Source organism: Lithobates pipiens, unplaced genomic scaffold (assembly GCF_037356315.1).
Source record: "Lithobates pipiens isolate NorthernLeopardFrog02 unplaced genomic scaffold, aLitPip1_a1.2 Scaffold_3, whole genome shotgun sequence".
Classification (NCBI taxonomy): Eukaryota; Metazoa; Chordata; class Amphibia; order Anura; family Ranidae; genus Lithobates; species Lithobates pipiens.
The window spans coordinates 170079055-170099440 of record NW_027507790.1 but is presented as its reverse complement, the minus strand read 5'-3'; the positions used below and the strand labels follow the sequence as shown (position 1 = coordinate 170099440).

At 41.1% G+C, this 20386-nt stretch overlaps 1 protein-coding gene across 1 annotated transcript in view; it reads left to right on the top strand.

The window, feature by feature from the left end:
* The first annotated feature begins 13719 nt into the window (after positions 1–13719).
* LOC143940771 (survival motor neuron protein-like) overlaps positions 13720–20386 on the top strand; it is a 28245-nt gene continuing 21578 nt past the window's right edge. Inside the window, exons 1-2 of the mRNA XM_077462490.1 lie at positions 13720–13873; positions 18839–18910. Of these exons, the coding sequence (XP_077318616.1) occupies positions 13820–13873; positions 18839–18910 (126 nt within the window). The 5' untranslated portion in view covers positions 13720–13819. The remainder of the gene's footprint in view (positions 13874–18838; positions 18911–20386) is intronic.

Here is a 20386-nt window from a genome sequence, read left to right as displayed (position 1 = left end):
CCAGACAGGAATAGGCCTACCAGATCTAACAGCATCGGTACTGGACATAGGTTTCTCCACAGTGGCGATCCCACAAGCCTAATCCGCCTTCATCACCTGGGATGGCAGTGGTGGTCTGGCAGCCACTAATAACAGTTCTCCACACAGATAGCACTGGCTCCAAGGGTGCAAGAACAGAGCAAACCCGGAACATCGCCGGAAAACAATCCCCATAGCCGCAGAACTTTGAGAGATATACAAGGCAATCTCACCCTTCAGCACTATCTGAATACCCGTGTAAGTATTCGTGGTTCCAGAGGCAAAGAAAATGCCAATTTCCCATGGGTCATAGTCAGTCGATATGGGGGGGGGGGGGGGGCTTTGAATTCAGGAGCTTCCAGATGCGCCATGTTTCCACTTAAGCCACGAGGTTTCAGCATGTGGACCCAAAATGGCGACCCAAACAGTAATACCTTCTCCTCTGCAGAGCAGGGACTCCTCCCCCTGCCAACGGATTGGTGCAAACTGGGAACTATGGAGCCCGCCTCCTTCATGCTGCGGAGCGCCAAAACTGTAATGGAGTCTGTTAGAAGTTTTTGAGGTAATTAATATCTTAAAAGATAAAAGTTTCTGAAAATATATGTAAGTTATATGTTCGGTGGTTAAGTGATGGTTTCTGAAGGTCACACAACAGCAGATCATATAGGGAGGAGGGGATTTGCTGAGTAGGTATCTATTTTTGAGTTACTATGTCAGAACAATGGGTGGAGTTATGCTACTTATCTATAGACTGAACCATATTGGGTATATATGCAAATGTGGGTGTTATTAGGATATGCTGACATAACATCTTGAAACAGTATAAGAATGGTCTAGGGTTATAGGAAAGGAGGATCGGTGGGTAGAGAAAGGATTCTACACGTTGGAGAATGTAGATCAGATGACCCTATCCTCCTTCTAAAGCCATCACCATGCCATATGTTACCAGATGTCAATCTTGTCTTTGCTTGTCTTTCTGAAAAATAAACCAACTATTGAACGGACGAAGGATTCTTCAATTTCTACTCCTGAAAGTACGTTTGAAATGCCTTGGATGAGAAATACATATCTACGCTATACACACCCTTATATGGAGAAGGGATACTGATTCACATATTACACAAAGACTTTGCTATTCATTAAGAAACGCCCCTGTGAGTGAGTATGTAGAGTTGTATTTACACTACATTACATTTTACTTCTCTAAACTCACTTTTTAACATTGTCAAGCCAGCCGAAATGATCAATTGTTTTCCCTACTCCTTGCCAAAGGGAGGAATATGAGATTTGTCAAGTTTTTGGGAACAAATGATCAAAGAACCTAGAAGGAGGCGTTTGCGTCAGATGCGGCAACGGTCCAGAAGACAAAAGTAGAGGGTGAGTTTTTTCTCTTTGTTTTCTCACCTCTCTGTACACAGAATTAATTTAAAAAAAAAGATACAGCCTGCGAATACAGCCTACGAAGTTGATTGACAAGGCCAGTTGGACGGTATACTTCAAGTTATTTTTGGAAAATCCAGGACTTTGTGAAGACGTAATTTAGTTACGTTCGTGAAGATATCTGCCAAGGTTAGTTCCTAAGAAGGTGAGAGAGTCTCACATAAGAAAATATTGGGTTGTTACCCAAGAAGAAAAAAGTGTTGAAATAGGAACAAAGACTTCACGTTATTTGAAAAAGTCACCATTGTTGGTACAAAGGCAAACGTACACTTTGGGTGAGCTAATATGGAAGTCGGATTTTGATGTTTGAAGATGGAAGGTCCAAGCACAAAGGCAAAGAATTGATCAACAGGCAATACACTACAGCACATTACAGCACACAATTCAAGAATTCAAGAAACAAGGCAAAGAGCTACAAAAGAAGAAAAAGGAAGATAAAGCAACGAAAAACAGAGTTAAAGGGACATTATTCATCTCTTGTTTTATTTTAAGTACACACAGGACTATCATACTAACAGGGGGTGAGTGTGTTTGTTTATATAAAAGGATAATATGGCAATGGTTAACATCTCTAGGCTCAGAAGTAAGTCTCAGTACGATCGGGAAATGTATATATTTCATATGTATGGAATATAGGAATACATGCAGTAGTAAGGTAATTAATTAATTTATGCCAGAGTGTAAAGAAGTTCATTAAGAAGAAAATTAAGTTTAATGCTGCATGTATATCTTTATGTATTAAGCCCTGAACAAAGTTTTCAGAGAAAAATTATTGATTAAGATTGTGGAAAGAACTGTATGAAATTGAGATAATGGAAAAAACATGGTGTTTAGTGTTTTACAAAAATTCTACAGATTTGGTTTTAGGAAATAATAAGTTAAGGATTGAACAATTTTTACAAAAAAATCCAAACTTGGAATTGGTTATTAAATTAAAAGTAGTAAATTGTTCTAATTTATTTAAGATTACCCAGAGAAAATATTAAAATATGAAAGTTTTTGTTCAATCTAAAAAAATTGTAAAAATAACTATAACAAAAGTTTTTGTAAATGAGTATTTCTGGTAAAAGTAAGGACTTTTGTTTGCGGGAGAAGTTTTCTCGGGGAAATGGCCAATCGCAGGTCATGGGCAGGACCCAATCTGTGAGTTTCACGAGATTGTCTTCTAAACAATTTTTTGTCATTATTATAATCAGGAAAGTCATATAACATAGTGTACATGATTTTTCGTAGATGTACAAACAAAATATGTTTAAAAAGTGTTAAAAAGGTTAAACATTTTAAAAAACGAAAAACAAGATTGTTACCGAATTGTACAGTGTAGGGTGTACAAAGCATGGTAGCCAAGACTGTCAGTAACAGATCATTCTCTGAAGAGTATGTGACATGTGAGGAGTGTATTACCAACAGAGAGATGCAGATCAAGTTACAGACTGGTCAGTCATGCCATGACATTTTTCATTTTTATGGATCAAAGCACAATACATTTTTGTGTTAAATTTTACAGATACTTGGAAGAGGGTTCACTGATGAGGAAAATATATTTAAAATGTATTATTACTTACTAAAAGTAATTGTTTTGAAAAATAAGATTTTTTAGGCCTTAATAACTTTTTTGAGAGTTCGTTGAGATTTTTGCAGACAAAGTATCTGTCTGAGTAAATTTTAATGAATTATATAGGCTTACTGTAGGGCAAATATATTTTTAATAACAAAAGATAACTTATATACAAACATTTGAAGATCTGAAGAAAGTCCTTATAAATTTAGTATTTTTGGTAAATATAGAAATCTCTCTCAGTCATTTTACATTTAAGTGTATGATGAGACAATTTCATTGGTATTTATAAATAAATGTGTTAGGGGTGCATTGTCCAATGCTACAGATCTAAAACATTGTGGGTTTAGCACCATTTGTTTTGAAAAACATCTTATGTTACACTAAAGGTGTTATTTCAAGGAAAACAGGAGGTGTCAATACACACAACTTTGTCTAATGGCAATTGGATGTTAAAAAGATCAGTTGTAGTGTGAGGGATAGAGCCACAGTTGTGTAAATTAATCATGAGAATGTCACTTTTTCAACTTTTAGTGGACGCATTGAAAGCTGAATTTAAGACTGTCATATGTTGGATTAGCACAGAATATTTAGGAAAGCCCAACCTAAATTAATGTTCTTTTACAAAATTAAAATAAATTGTCAGTGTAGAGAAAAAAACAGTAATCTGGCAAGTTTATTCTTTTAGAAGATTTAATTTAGTCACAGGATAATGAGGGGGACTATGAGTTAGAATCAGTACAGACTGATAAAGGAGATAACATTTATTGTAAAAATAATTGGATTCCAATAATAATGGATAGAGTTATTTTTAAATGAAAATATTTATTTTTGCATATCTAGGTACCTGATTGATTGATTTTTTGTTTTAGCTTATAAAAATTCTGAACTACTCATTTTAGAACACTTTGTCATCAAACTTCTGAAAATTGTTTTATTTGTTTATAGAATTATCTCAAGTGAAAGAGGCCTAACCTGATACTACAAAGTATTGAGGGATTTGGCAAATCTATATAGATTGATTTATATTAGTTTTATCACTTGCTACAGGAGGATTACAAGGATATTGTTTTTTTAGTTAATGTTTCTTTTTGATAAATTAATTGAGGTAATTCTAGAAAAAATAATATTTTTTATAAAAACGAAGTTGTTGTGAACTTATGTCATATTCCATTGGGGTTGGATTTCAAACCATGGAATCAGTTAATGATTTAAAATTTTATAGGACAGGTAGTGAAGGACATGTATGCTATATTAGGTTTAGTAAAGTTTTTGTTTCTTATCATCTTAAGTACTCAGGTATTGTAGAATGTATGAATAGTATTGGTTAGGATGATAAAGGTAAATATTGGGTGACTTATTTATCTGCTATAGTTTAAAAACGTTATTATTTTCTAAACATAGGGTTTGTTAACTTTTTGAGTTAATGACAGTCTTTTGAGATTAGCATACTTAGTTTTTTATATTATCTGTTGTATAGAAAGTAGTGTGGTTGCAAATTTTGCAAACAACAGGTATAGGTATTTCAGAAGTTTGTTCACAAAACATGGCTAGGCCTTTGCTAAATTTAAAAAGAAATGATGTCTTGAATGAGATTTCTACTTCAAATGAGTATGTTTCGAAATGTATTCCAGTAGCTAAAGTTATGGTTAATAATTCTAGATCTGAAGGTACCAAGGATGTCAACAGAAATGTCAACTGGGATATTAATTGGGAAGATTATTTTGTTATTTTTAAGGTACATTGGGATTATAGTTTTTGTTTCAAAAGTATTGGTAAAAATAAAAATAATTGGTAAAAATAAAAATAATTGGTAAAAATAAGAATAAAATGGGTAAACACAGAAAGGATTATCATTTTAAAATGGTTTACATTGATTAATGAAAATTATTTAGGAAAACATAATTTTTAAAAGAATTTGATACTTGTTTTCATTTTCTTTTATAGATATATCTTTCGTTTCTAAATGTAAAGAAAACGATTTTATTTTATTTTTTTTAATTTAGTTTTTTGAAATTTTTCCATGACAATGCAACAAGCACAACTAAATTTCTATTTGTTACTATTTTTTGTTTTTTCAAAAATTATTATTTTTTGATTATGTTATCAAGGACTATCAATTTTTGGTGAACTTGCATCAAAAGCGACATATTGATCGGTTGATCATTATGTGAGGGGGAGTTAGGATGTGATTCTCATAAGAATTTTTTTATGAATTATATGAATAATGATGATAGTAATAAGATAATAGGAAAGACAAAAAAGGTATAATTAGAGTATATGAAGAAAAGGATTTCAATGTGTCTAAACAAAGTTATTGTTGAATTTAAATAATTTTGGAATGTTTAAAAAAAAAAAAAACAATAAATAGAAAAAGTTGCTTGCTGGTCATGGATAGATAGATAAATAAATCGAAAAATAAATAGAATGATAGATAGAATATATAAAATATGACTATCAACTAATGGGAAAGTTTTTATGTATTTTGTTTCAAGTCTGTATTAAGGTTAGAATGAAACAATTTTATAAATTGATTAAGGAAGAAATGAAAAAAAAAAAAGATGAAAAAAATTATGACAAGTATTTTTAGTCGGAAAATTACTTCTGGTTTATCTGATCCAGTGATTAGCTGTGGTACATCTGGAGCAATTGATTCAAAATGTGTATGAAAGGGCCATAAATGAAGTGTGAGTGATTTAGCTAATATTCAAGTTGTGTGAATGTCATTTTGGTACCAGTTGTTCTTTATGACCAGAGTTTATGACTAAAGGTCAGTAGGTCAGTGGTTTCACAGATAAGAAAACACATAGAGTGTGTGTCATATAATGGAACAATATACTTGAAAAGAAGATCATTTTTAAAGTAAGATCATAGATTATCCATAAAATATTTATATGATATGGTTAAAGTTATAAGAGTTTCACAAGAAGTTAAATACATTTATAAAGTTGGAAGAAGAAAATATTTAGTATTACATGATTTAGATAGAGAATTAATTAAAATTAAATATAATAGTTTATACTTTCTCAATGGAATGAAATATTTAAATATTTTTCATAGAAACATCTCAGAATTTTTGAAAATGTTTATGTACAAATTCTGACTCACTAAAATGTATTAATGAGTATTGTATTAATGTTTATTGTATTGTTTGTATTGGAAAAAAGAGAATCAGAGACATTTATTATTTAAGATGAATGCACTTATTATTTGTTGAATATCGTGCATTGAGGGGGAATATGTTAGAAGTTTTTGAGGTAATTAATATCTTAAAAGATAAAAGTTTCTGAAAATATATGTAAGTTATATGTTCGGTGGTTAAGTGATGGTTTCTGAAGGTCACACAACAGCAGATCATATAGGGAGGAGGGGATTTGCTGAGTAGGTATCTATTTTTGAGTTACTATGTCAGAACAATGGGTGGAGTTATGCTACTTATCTATAGACTGAACCATATTGGGTATATATGCAAATGTGGGTGTTATTAGGATATGCTGACATAACATCTTGAAACAGTATAAGAATGGTCTAGGGTTATAGGAAAGGAGGATCGGTGGGTAGAGAAAGGATTCTACACGTTGGAGAATGTAGATCAGATGACCCTATCCTCCTTCTAAAGCCATCACCATGCCATATGTTACCAGATGTCAATCTTGTCTTTGCTTGTCTTTCTGAAAAATAAACCAACTATTGAACGGACGAAGGATTCTTCAATTTCTACTCCTGAAAGTACGTTTGAAATGCCTTGGATGAGAAATACATATCTACGCTATACACACCCTTATATGGAGAAGGGATACTGATTCACATATTACACAAAGACTTTGCTATTCATTAAGAAACGCCCCTGTGAGTGAGTATGTAGAGTTGTATTTACACTACATTACATTTTACTTCTCTAAACTCACTTTTTAACAGAGTCCATTTTGGAGTCTATTTTAACCCTCACAGCACTGGCGGGAAGTGCCAAAAGACTAGGCTGATCCTCTCCCATGAGCAATGAGACACTTTGGTTCTTCGCCACATTGACAGTATACACGACAACATGTATAGATGTTACTTGCCACCTTCCCAAAGAGCCAGACGAAATCCAGATGAAACTGAAGCCGGTTGCTATGGGTGACTACTGTAAGGATAACGCCTTTGCCCCACGTTGGGTGCCAAATGTAGCAAGGTCCCCTGTCTCCTTCGGTCTAATGAGAACCTCCAGCTCCAGAGATAGCTGACATCCTTCTGTATATGGTGGGTTGTGAGGCAAAGTGGATGCAAAGCAGTTAGAGTCATTGGATGCCAGACACTTCTTGAATGCAAAAGAGATTTTATTTCTCTTAACAGAACTTTGGTAGAGAGGGTTAGCGCCAGGACACCCTTAGGTAGCTGCAAGATTAATTGGCAGACTCTGCGACTTCAACAGGAGTACAGCCATGCAGGGGAAGGCATCCAGCAAGACACCACATCTGCACGTATAGGAATGCTGTCTCCTATGGCAACAGCCTTTGACAGTTCCTGACACAAAGTGTAGCAGCTCCTTCACTTCCACTACAATCACTTCTTGTAGTTCTTCAGCCCACTGAGCTCCCAGTCTCTCACTAGACTAGTTGATTCACTGCCACTGAATCCCTTGAGCTCCTCCAATCTTCACGGTAGTATCTTCCTCAAGCGTTACCCCTGCCTCTCTGCTGGGTCCCTAGCTTGGCACTCAAGATACTTCTCAATATTCACACTACTGGCCTGCACGGTGCATGTAGAAGTATAAAGAGGCCCTCTCATGGCTCTATACATGTATATATGAGTATAAAGAGGACATATCAGGACTCTATACATGTATTTTGGAGTATAAAGAGGACAGGTCATTGCTCTATACATGTGTACAGGAGTATAAAAGGACCTGTCAGGGCTCTTTACATGTATGTAGGAGTATAAAAGGACCTGTCATGGCACTATACATGTATATAGGAGTGTAAAGAGGACCCGTCATGGCTCTATACATGTATATAGGAGAATAAAGAGCACCTGTCATGGCTCTATAAGCGTATATAGAAGTATAAAGAGGACCTGTCATGGCTCTATACATGTATATAGGCGTATAAAAGGACCTGTCAGGGCTCTATACATGTATATAGGAGTATAAAGAGGGCCTCTCATGGCTCTATACATGTATGTAGGAGTATAAAGAGGACATGTCAGGACTCTATACATGTATTTAGGAATATAAAGAGGACCGGTCATTGCTCTATACATGTGTACAGGAGTATAAAAGGACCTGTCAGGGCTCTTTACATGTATGCAGGAGTATAAAGGGACCTGTCATGGCTCTATACATGTATATAGAAGTATAAAGAGGACCTGCGGCGATGACATTATACATGTATCTAGGAGTATAAAGAGAACATGTCATTGCTCTATAAGTGTATATAGGAGTCATGTGTCCGGGTTTCAGGCAGACTGAAACCCAGACACATTATTCAGAGCGGGCTGTGGCTCCCACAGTAACCAAAATAGTCACTCTGGGGGCAGGTTCGGCATCACGGGGGGGGGGGGGGGGGGGGGATGGCAGGGCGATGATGTCAGCAAGAGCAATTGGGCCGCACCCACTATATGACACCCAGTATATGACATGCTAAAATCACTTTAAATCTCAGCAGCTAGCAAACAAGTCCCAGTTTATACTGGTGGGCAATCTGCAACAGCCCTGAGTTTCTTTAACCTTACGCTGCCACCAATGCAAGGCTCACATCAGCAGTAGCACTGGCTTTTAAAGTTCTATGTTTTCTAAGTTCACCTTTAGGAGCATGTTACATGTTACACCTACATTTTGGGTGTAACATGCTCCTAAACAAATGCCACCATACCTCACACTTTTAAACTTGAAAATGAGGGAGGCAGTGACCTTTTGGCATGCTACCTGTGCCGTGGCAAAAAAGTGTGCGTGGCCAAGCTGTTAACAGTGGGAAGGGTGTAAGGGGCATGGTTAAACAAAACCCAGCTTTCATGTACCCAAAAAATATGCTTTGATTGCTGTGCCTCACAGGCTCTCACAGAGACATATAAACTTCAGGACAATCATTAGAAAAAAAACAAAAATGCTTCCATAACAGTATAGACATGTGCGGTTCGTTTTTGTACGAATTTCTGAAAATTCGTACGTTCGGAAGTATCCGAATTTCGATGCTTCCAAATTGTATACAAGATTTTGTTCATGAATTTCGGATCCAAATTCCGTTACAATGGAAATGTGACTGGTGACTGATTTTCTTTTGCTGCTGAGTGAGGGTTGGGAAAATTATCTTTTTAATATGGGAGTGGGAGACTAGTACTGGTAGTCGATGGGAGATTCAGAATCGGACAAATAAGAATGTGCGTTAATAAAGTTTTATTATTGTGATAATAATGATTATTCGGTATGATGAATTTAAAAACCCAGGAAGTCAGCACAGCACAGGGATGGTGGGAGCCCCTCATAATGGGCACAGCACAGGGATGGTGGGAGCCCCTCATAATGAGCACAGCACAGGGATGGTGGGAGCCACTCATAATGAACACAGCACAGGGATGGTGGGAGCCCCTCATAATGAACACAGCACAGGGATGGTGGGAGCCCCTCATAATGAACACAGCACAGGGATGGTGGGAGCCCCTCATAATGAATACAGCACAGGGATGGTGGGAGCCCCTCATAATAAATACAGCACAGGGATGGTGGGAGCCCATCATAATGAGCACAGCACAGGGATGGTGGGAGCCCCTCATAATGAGCACAGCAGGGGTACAAACCGTCGGCACAGCACAGGGATTAGGGTTGTCACTTTTTCTTCAAGCCAAACCCAGACACTTTAGCGGTGCACCACAAAAACATTTTTTTTTAATATACACTATAGGATTGTAACAGACCTCAGACACCTTTGGGTGCTCCAAAGAGAATAGTAATGCTGTGCACATAGTGCCCTCTCACTCTCCTATCAGGCCCTGTTCTGAGACAAATTCCTGTCTGAATATTGTGTCTGGGTTTCAGATTATGAAATCCGGACACATGATTCAAAACCCGAACTGTCCGGGGGAATCCTGGACAGGTGGCAACCCTAACAGGGATGGTGGGAGCCCCTCATAATGAGCACAGCACGGGTACAGCCCCAGGAGGAAGTTAGCACAGCACATGGATGGTGAGAGCGCCTTATAATGAGCACAACACAGGGATAGTGGGAGCCCCTCATAATGAGCACAGTAGGGGTACAGCCTCAGGAGGAAGTCAGCACAGCACAGGGATGGTGGGAGCCCCTCATAATGAGCACAGCAGGGGTACAGCCCCAGGAGGAAGTCAGCACAGCACAGTGATGGTGGGAGCCTCTCATAATGAACAAAGCAGGGGTACAAACCCAGGAAGTCAGCACAGCACAGGATGGTGGGAGCCCCTCATAATGAGCACAGCAGGGGTACAAATCCAGGAAGTCAGCACAGCACAGGGATGGTGGGAGTGCCTTATAATGAGCACAACACAGGGATGGTGGGAGCCCCTCATAATGAGCACAGCACAGGGATGGTGGGAGCCCCTCATAATGAGCACAGCAGGGGTACAAACCCAGGAAGTCAGCACAGCACAGGGATGATGGGAGCCCCTCATAATGAGCACAGCAGGGGTACAGCCCCAGGAGTAGGGATGAGCTCAGGCGTGTTCGCATGGAACACGTGCAGAGCCCGCCAGGAAGTCGGCAGGGAGCTGCGCTAATCACAGGCAGTGAGACATTGCCCTGATGTGCGGCTGCAGAGATCGGGCAATGTCTCATTGCCTGTAATTAGCGCAGCGCTGCGCCGACTTCCTGGCGGGCTCTGCACGTGGTCCATGCGAACACGCCTGAGCTCAACCCTACCCAGGAGGAAGTCAGCACAGCACAGCACAGGGATGTTGGGAGCCCCTCATAATGAGCATAATGAGTCGATGACTGCCATATTGAAAAAGGTATTTTTTGCTTTTTAAATTCATCATAACAAACGTTGTAATTGTTATGAAAAGTTAACGAACATTCGTATTTCATATGAATCCAAATTGAATTTCAGACATTAATTACGAATTAACAGCTATAATGGAATGGAATGGAACAGAACGAAAAAAAAACAAATGTCTAGAACAGTATATATGGTTTTGCACACACTGAAAATAGCACTTTGAGACTACCTTTCAGAAGAACTTCACTAAAATAGTCAGGGACTGCTTGGCAACCATTAACTACTAAGACAATGAACACTTTGGTGAGAGGTACAATACAGTGTATCCCCCACTTCAGCCTTTCAGCAAAAATTCCCACTCCCTCTCACCAAAAAATGCTCACCCCCTCCTAGAGCAAATCTTTGTCCCCCCCCCCTCCCCGGTACAAATTTTCCTCCAACACAATTCTTCTTCCCCCCTTCCTCAGCACAAAAAAAACTCCACCCCCTCCCCCATCAGCTCATTTCACTTTTTTTCTCACCCACCTCAATTTCCCCTCCCAGGCGTAAATACTCTTCCCTCCAATTGCACCTTCCAAATAAATCCTCCAAATCCTTCCAAATAAATCCTCTTCTACCCCCAAATCCTCCCTCCCAGGACAACCCCTATTCCAGTACCAATCCTGCCCCCCCCCCCAATTCCCCTCTCCAAATTCCCCCAGCACAAATCCGCCTTACCCCTCGATACCCCCTCCCAGAACCACAAAATCACCCCCCACCCCCAATTCCTCTCCACAGCAAAAATTCTGTTCAAGCACATATCCCCCCCCCCCAATCCCCCTCATAGCACAAATCCTCCCCTCCCAGTGTAAATCCTTTTTCCACTTCTAGCACAAATCCCTTTCCTCATAGAGCAAATCCTCTCCCCACTTTTAGCACAAATCTTATGCCCTCTCATCCCGGCACAAACCTTTTTTTTTCCCTCGTCAAATCCCCCCTAGCACAAATCCTCCTTTACCTAGTCCCTTCTCCCATCACAAATCATCTCCGCAGTGGAGCTGTGCGCTGGCAGGACATCAAAAAAGTCCTGCTAGCAGCTTCCTTGAGGCACTTTAGGAGCGGTGTATACACTGCTCCTAAAGCGCCCCTGCCAATTGAAATCAATAAGTAGCGGCGCTTTGTCAGCGCTTTTAACCCTTTTTCGGCCACTAGAGGGGGTTAAAAGCACGCTGCTGTCGGCCAAAAAGTGCTGCTAAAAGTAGCACCGCTTTCCCACCGATGCCTGGGCGCTGTGAGTGTAAAAGTGCCCTTACTAAAATTGGAGCACTCAGAATCTGGAGCAGCTGTGCATGGTAGCCAATCAGCTTCTAACTTCAGCTTGTTCAATTAATAAGAGCTGGAAAATGATTGGTTTCTATGCATAGCTGCCCCAGATTTTGCACAATTAAGTTTTACTGCGATTGCATTTTTCCACACTGTATATAGCTGGTTGCTAAGGAGGGGGCTGGGAAACCGGCCGCCGCATCCTTAACAACTGATTAGTCATCAACGGGCCTCTCTGGAATTACCAGCTAAAAAAAAAATTGTGCAAAAAAAGACAGCATGGGGTCCCCCCCAGGCCCTTGTGTCTTGTTTGGATTCAGAAGGGACCCCCATGCCAAAATGTTTTTTTAAAAATGACAGCCCCCCCAAAATCTTTACCAGAACCTTATCCGAGCATGCAGCCTGGCAGATCAGGAAAGGGAGGGGGACGAGCAAGCGCCCCTCACTCCCCCACCTGAACCATACCAGACTGCATGCCCTCAACATGGGGGGGGGGTGGGTGCTTTGGGGCAAGGGGGTGCCCTGCGCCCCCCCACCCCAAAGCACTTTTCCCCCATGTTGGGAGATGGCCTCTTCCCGATATCCCTTGCCTGGTGGTTGTTGGGGACAGTGGGCAGGAGGTTATTGGAATCTGGAAGCCACTAGATTCTGCCCCCCCCCCCCCCACATCGGGTAAATTGTTCATTTGGTCCGTTTCGGACCTCAAATGGACCAAAATTCGCACAGGACCCACATCGGAGATATGTGATCTGGCTCCATAGAAAGTCGGTCACATTCTCCTGCTATTGTGAATGGAATGCAAGTATTCCGCATCCCATTCGCAATAGTGTGAACCCAGCCTGATGTTCACACTTAGACCCCTTTCACACTGTGGCGCCCTGGGCATCAGCAGTAAAGCGGTGCTATTTTTAGCACCACTTTACCATCATTTTAGCGCCACTATTTGGCCTCTAGCGGAACACTTTTAACCCCCACTAGCGGGCGAAAAGGGGTTAAATCCGTCCGCAAAACGTTTTGCCAGCTGTAAGACAGCGCTGCCCCATTGATTTTAATAGGGAGGAGCGGTGGAAGAGAGGCGAGTTCACCACTCCGAATGCGCTCCAGAGAAGCTGCTGGCAGGACTTTTCTGGTGCCCTGCCAGTGTGAGGCTCTCAGGCTTTCACACTTGAGTGAATGGTGCCGCTGTTTCAGGGCGCTTTGCAGGCATAATTTTTAACGCTGTAGCGCCTGCAAAGCCCCTCAGTGTGAAAGGGGTCTCATGGAAATGGGATGCGGGTTTCCTTGCATCCAAATCGCATAACTGTGATTCTCAACCCTAATTTTTAGGCCTGAACTGTGCATGTTAACACGTATGCGAAATATGCAACAATGGCTCTGGCAGCAAAGGGGTAAAACAGTAATAATCGCCTATTAAAAATGCATGAGACCGTTACATGTGGCAGGGGGCGCTGTAGACATATTGCTTCCCTCGCTGGTCACATCGGCAGCTCTATGGTAGTGAAGTAATACGGGTGCCTGTGCGGCACAAGTGAAGACGTAGAGTGTGAGAGCGGCGTGCCTATGGCAGGTCTGGAGGAAGGCAGCGATGTGCTGTTCAGGCGGGGAGCCGGCCAGGTAGACATGTCTGTGTAGGGAGCTGTCATAACCGGTGTTCTCATAGGCTGTCATGGCGTCCTAACCGAGTTCCTCAGGCGGAGGCCGGTCACCCTGTGGGGTCATTGGCTGCCTTCACCCTGTACGGAGCCTACAGCCGGGGCCTTGTGTCTCAGCCTCTGCCCGGGGAGCTTGTCTATAGGCCTGTGAGTGTGTGATAGGCCCAGGTGTGGGGGGTCAGGCCATCGTCTTCTGTGTCCATACAGCCTGTATGTGGAGATAATCATAGTACTCATATACGTGTGTGTGTGTGTGTGTGTGTGATTAATGAGGGATTCCAGCTTCATCAATACGAGTGTATACACACTGATCGGCCATAACATTATGACCACTGCCAGGTAAAGTGAATAACACGTAAGTGTATCTCATTACAATGGCACCTGTAAGTGGGTGATGTGGGCATCAGACCTGGAGCACAGAGCAATGGAAGAAGTTGGTCTGATGAATCACAGTTTCTTTTACATCATGTAGAATAGATGGCCGGGTGTCTGTGCGTCGCTTACCTGGGGAAAAGATGGCACCAGTAAGGATGATCTCAGGCGTTTTCGCATGGACCACGTGCAGAACCCGCCAGGAAGTTGGCGCAGCGTTTCGCTAATCACAGGCAGTGAGACATTGCCCCAGTACGTGGCTGCAGAGATTGGGCAATGTCTCGCTGCCTGTGATCAGCGACTTCCTGGCAGGCTCTGCACGTGGTCCATGCAAACACGCCTGAGCTCATCCCTAGACACCAGGATGCAGTATGAAGAAAGCAAGATGGCGGAGGCAGTGTGATGCTTTGGGACTGTTAACTTCGACATGTACCACCTACCTAAACAAATATACCTCTCTCCATGGAAAATGGTATGACCTGATGGCAGTGGCCTCTTTCAGCAGAATAATGTGCCCTGCCACACTGCAAAAAATGGCTCAAGAATGGGTTGAGGAACACAACCAAATTCTCCAGATCGCCATCCAATCGAGCATCTGTGGGATGTGCTGGAAAAAAACAGTCCAATCCATGGAGGCCCCACCTCGCAATTTACAGGACCTAAAGTGGTTGTGAACCCTGTTACACCACTTTTACCTACAGGTAGGCCTATAATAAGGCTTACCTGTAGGTACCACGAATATCTCTTAAACTTACAACGTTTAGGAGCTATTCCAACATCGCCACATGCGCACTGAAGAAATGGCGCAGGAGTGATGTCGCACGACTCCGGCCAGTCACAGAGCCGGAGTCCTCGGTCCCGGAAGGAAGAGGGGTGAAGAGCGACAATTCCAGACAAGACAGCAGTGACATCGCAGGCTTAGTTTTCGGGTAAGTGACACATAATGGGTAAAGCATAATGGGCGATGCATTGTAGCCCATTATGCTTTACCTTTGCAGGGAAATAAAGAGAAAGTCAACCCATCAGGGTTTATTTCCGCTTTAAAGCGGAGCTCCAGCACCGCCCACCTTTTCAGGGGTCCTGCAATGTGGGCCGCTGCCATTCGTTGTAAGAGAAACCGGCAGTAAAGCCTTGCGTCCAATGAGCTACTTGAATGCTCCTGTGGGATGGGGAGGGGGGCCAAACTTCCTGCAGCGAGGTCTGATGGAAGTGGAGGTGGGTACCTGTCAAAAAAAGTTACCCGCTCCCCCTCTCCCTGAAATGTGGCACTGGTGGGGGGACAAAGCAGACAAGTGGAGCTCCACTTTAAAGTGCTTGTAAAGGCTGAAAGTTTTTTTACCTTGATGGATCAAGGTGAAAATTTTTTTTGTGCAGCTCTGTTCACAGCCCCCTCAATACTCACCTGAGCCCCCTCCTTGAACCAGTGATGTACATGAGTCTCGGCTGTCCTGGGGCTCCCTCTCCTCATTGACTGAGACAGCAGTGGGAGCTATTGGCTCCTACTGATGTCAATCACAGCCAGTGAGCCTCATGAAGAGAGAGAGTTGGGGGGGGGGGGGGGGGTGAGGCTAAGGCGCAGCTCTGTGTCATATGGATGCAGAGAGTTGGCTCATGAGCAAGTACACACCAGTTCCCCATAGCAAGCGGCTTGCTATTGGGGGCACTGGTCAAGAGAGAGAAGCCAGGAGCCACCAGTGGGGGACCTGAGAAGAGGAGGATCAGGGCTGATTTGTGCAAAACCACTGCACAGAGAAGGCACTTGCATGTTTTTTTTAAATGTATATATATTTTTTAAAGCCAAACCTTTAAGCTGCATTCACACCTAAGCCTATCTTTTCCAGGCGGAAAGTTGCGTGTTTTTTCTGCAATTTTGTACAAGTCAAAAGGTCACCAATATAAAAAGCAGAAAAACGCCTATAAACTGCCCAAAAAGAAGCACATGTACTTTTTTGAGCTTCAGGTGTTTTGCTTCAGGCGACAGAACGCTCAGATTAGAGGTTGACCGATATGGGTTTTTCTCTGGCCGATGCCGATATTTAGAAATCATGGCGGCCGATAGCCGAAATATGATGCCGTTTTTTTTTTTCTTTCTTTTTTTTTTTTTTTTTGGGCCGATATGTAAGGCCGATTTTATTTTTTTTCCTTTTTTATTATTATTATTTTTTTTAATCCCCCTTGATCTAACACACCTTTCCCACTGGGGCGTTTTTCAGGCGCTTTTGGGCTAAAAATAGCGCCTGTAAAGTGCCTGCAAAATGGCTCCCCTGCAGTCTGTGTGAAAGACAGAGTGCTTTCACACTGAGGCGATGCGCTGGCAGGATCTTAAAAAAAAAAGTCCTGCAAGCAGCACGTTTGGAGTGGTGTACACCGCGCCTCCACCACTCCTGCCCATTGATATGAATGGGCACCACTGCCGAAGCGCATGCAATGCGCTTTGGCAGCAGTGCTTCATGGGTGCATTTAACCTCTTCCTTGGCCGCTAGCTGGGTTATATGTGCCCCACTAGCAGCCAAATAGCACCGCTAAAATTATGGTAAAGAGCCGCTAAAACTTGCGTTTTACCATCAACGCCTGCCCGCTCCAGTGTGAAAGCAGTCTTCATAAGTGATACAGAAAATTTCTTACATTTAAACATTTATTAAACAAAACAAACCTCCAATCAGTTTACTTGTATGTATGATTTAGATAAAAAAAAAAAAAATGGGCTAACTTTACTGTTTTTATTTTATTTTTATTTTTTAAATAGTGTATTTTTTTCCCAAAAAAATGCATTTAAAAGACCTCTGTGCAAATGCCGTGTGACATAAAATATTGCAACAACCGCTATTTTATTCCCTAGGATCTCTGCTAAAAAAATATATTTAATTTTTGGGGGGGGTCTAAGTGATTTTCTGGCAGAAAATACAGGATTTTTACTTGTAAGCAACAAGTGTCAGAAAATATTTAGTCTTTAAATGGTTAAACTGAGAACTTCTACACACAGAGATGACTTCATTCATTCAAGTGTAAACATTGTATAATTTTGTTCTTTTCTTGGCAGCCTGCCCAGAGAGGAGGAAGACGTTTCTATGGCAACTTACACTGACTTCTATTACAGAAGTAATTTCAAAGTCCCGCTGTAGTTCTAAATCGGCTTTTTATCAGCACAATCGGCCGATGCCGATTATTTAAAAAACGGCAAATATCGGCCGGCCGATATATCGGTCGACCTCTAGCTCAGATGTGAACAGGGGCCATTTAAATGAATGGGACTTTGCTTGTTGGAAGTTTTTGAACTTGTGAGAGGAGCGTTTTACGAGCTGTTCAGGTGTGAATGCAGCCTTAATACCACTACGTTATGGCTGATAGCTGCCATGTTAATCTACCTAAATCCAGGGAGCTCATGCCTTCATATAGTGAGCTGACAACACTTCTTTCACTGTACAGTACTGAATTCCCAAACTGTGTTTCTCCCCTTCTGGACCACAGAGCCCCTCCTTATATGTTCTAGGAAATGAGAAGAGGGGGAGGTGTTTTCCAGCAGGTAAAACCAGGGCTGACCACACTGCTGGGAACTACAGTGCAGCGGAGCCAGTGTTATCAGCTTACTACTGACAGGAGCTCACTAGATTTCTGCCCGAGCAGCAGGACTTTATCTGTATTTGCAGCATTTTAAAGAGCATGATAAATTGAGCATGTATTGCACAAATATATGGAGCATGTTTAATACACATACGCAATAGCGAAAGGTCTGTTTTTTGGTTCTTATGTCTTGTAACCAAAAAAGCTGATCTTGTGAAAAAAGTTGATCTAATGTTTACAGTTAAAGTGGAACTAAACCAATCAATTTTAACTGTTTAAAAAAAAACAGTTACATTCCTGGCATTCTGGGAATGTAAGCTATTGCATGCTCTCAACTAAACTGTCAAACAGCAAAATATAAATAGCTGGAATCATAACTGATCACTTGTGCAGTACCTTGGCAGTTGCTGATCAAACAAAAGTTAAGATGACCGGTTCCTTTGCTGATAAGGATAGGAGGGTTTAGTTCCGCTTTAAGAAATCTGTACTGCATAGATGCTGTGATTAATGATAATCTTTTAGAAGTCCATATTTAAACTTCACTGGAAAAGGCTAGTCTGTTTAGATTCCAGCAGGGTTGTATCTATCAAACCCCCAAATTGGATCAATTGGATGGAAGCGTGCTTTGGCCAGGCCACTAGTAGTGCATTTATCTTCGCAATGTCAGATCTGCAAATATTTTGATATGTGAAATCATTGGAGATCAAAGCGCGACTGTACTTGCCACCACTTAAGTGAAGCAGCCCTTCACTGGCTGCTGACATATTCGACCATTTTCCTCCTGGCCTTCAGTGTTTGACCATTTTTATTGGCCAGACCAGGATGATGTCACTCCCGTGAGTGTGCGGGAGTTCATTCATCTCAGCAGATGCTGAAATTGTACAATGAGCTACGTGTTATGGTACACTGATCTGTGTGTTGTATAGCAAAGGTATCCCCTTATCTGTGTTAAATTTATTATATAATTTTATTATTTTTATTTTATTTTTTTCAGAGTGAGGATTCTGACATCTGGGATGATACTGCTTTGATAAAAGCCTATGACAAAGCAGTCTCTTCATTTAAGGTTTGTACTGTTCTCTGATTGCTGGTACACAGCTTACATCCTTCTAAAGTGGGCCATACACTTTACAGTCTCATTTAGGGCTCTGTCCAATCTCCTTTAGCGCTCCTAATAGTAATGTATAGGTGTCAGGACAAATCTTATAATTGGAGGAGAGCAGGCTGCGTTTCCAGCACAGCTAGAGAACTGACCACTCTATGCTCTCATGCCTAGTGCAATCAATTATTTTTAAATCAGACAGCAGATGGACTAGTAGGAACACTAGGGATTTCACACAGAGGAAGCAATACAGAGAGAACTGGAAACTTTTTTTCATAAAAGTACTCGAAAAGGATCATGAAATGCTGAGTTTACATATTCTTTAATTCAATGGTAAGCACAGAGTAACTCTTTTATTCTCCTCTGACAAGGCTTTACACTAACTTTCTACACACCTACAAAATGGTGCATTTAATATGGATTGTATAACATTTCTAGCCCCCCCCCAGTATTAAATTCATCATCCTAATAACAGGTCCCCTATCCCAATATTGTGAAACAAGGAGGAGGCATTCAACCTCTGAACCCTCAGAGAAAGCAGCTAGCTCCCATAACCCCGGTACCATTTATTTATTTATTTATTTATTTTTGCTTCTGTGGCCGATTCTGCTAAAAGTGAACCCGGCAGCAGATTCACTACCGGAGCCGTTGGTAAACCTGGAAACGATCCGTTTGCTAGATGGGCATGAAGTCGAGTTAGGGCAAAATGGCCCCTACTTGGCTCTATGTCCTTGGAGAACTGGAGCGACCTCCGACGTCACTTTTGGTTCTCGTGTTTTTGATTTTAAAGTTAAATGATAGATCTGAGGTCTTTTTGATAATAGGAATTATTAGTTAATAGGAATAAAAGTGATCAAAAAAATAAAGGAACAGTGTAAAAATAAAGAAAAAATAATAATTTAAAGCTCCCTATTCCTTCGTGCTCGCGTGCAGAAGTGAACACATACGTAAGTCGCGCCCGCATATGTAAATGGTGTTTAAACCACACATGTGAGGAATCGCCATGATTGTTAGAGCAAGAGCAATAATTCTAGTTCTAGACCTTCTCTGTAAACGGGTAAGTTGTAAAAAAAATAAATAAAAAAAAATAAAATAATTTAAAGCATCCCCTATGGAGATTTTTAAGTACCGTAGTTTGTCACCATTCCACGAGCGTGCACAATTTTAAAGCATGACCTGTTTGGTATCTTTTCGGAGTAACATCTTTCACATAATACAAAAAAACTGAGCTAACTTTAGTGTTGTGTGTGTGTGTGTGTGTGTTTTTGTTTTTTTGTTTTTTTTTTACGTTTGAAAGACCACTGCACAAATGCAGGTGTGACATAAAATATTGCAACAATCACCATTTTATTCCCTAGGGTCTATGCTAAAAATATATATAATGTTTGGGGGTTTAAGTTAATATTTTAGCAAAAAATACTAAGTTGTAAACAGTTTTAG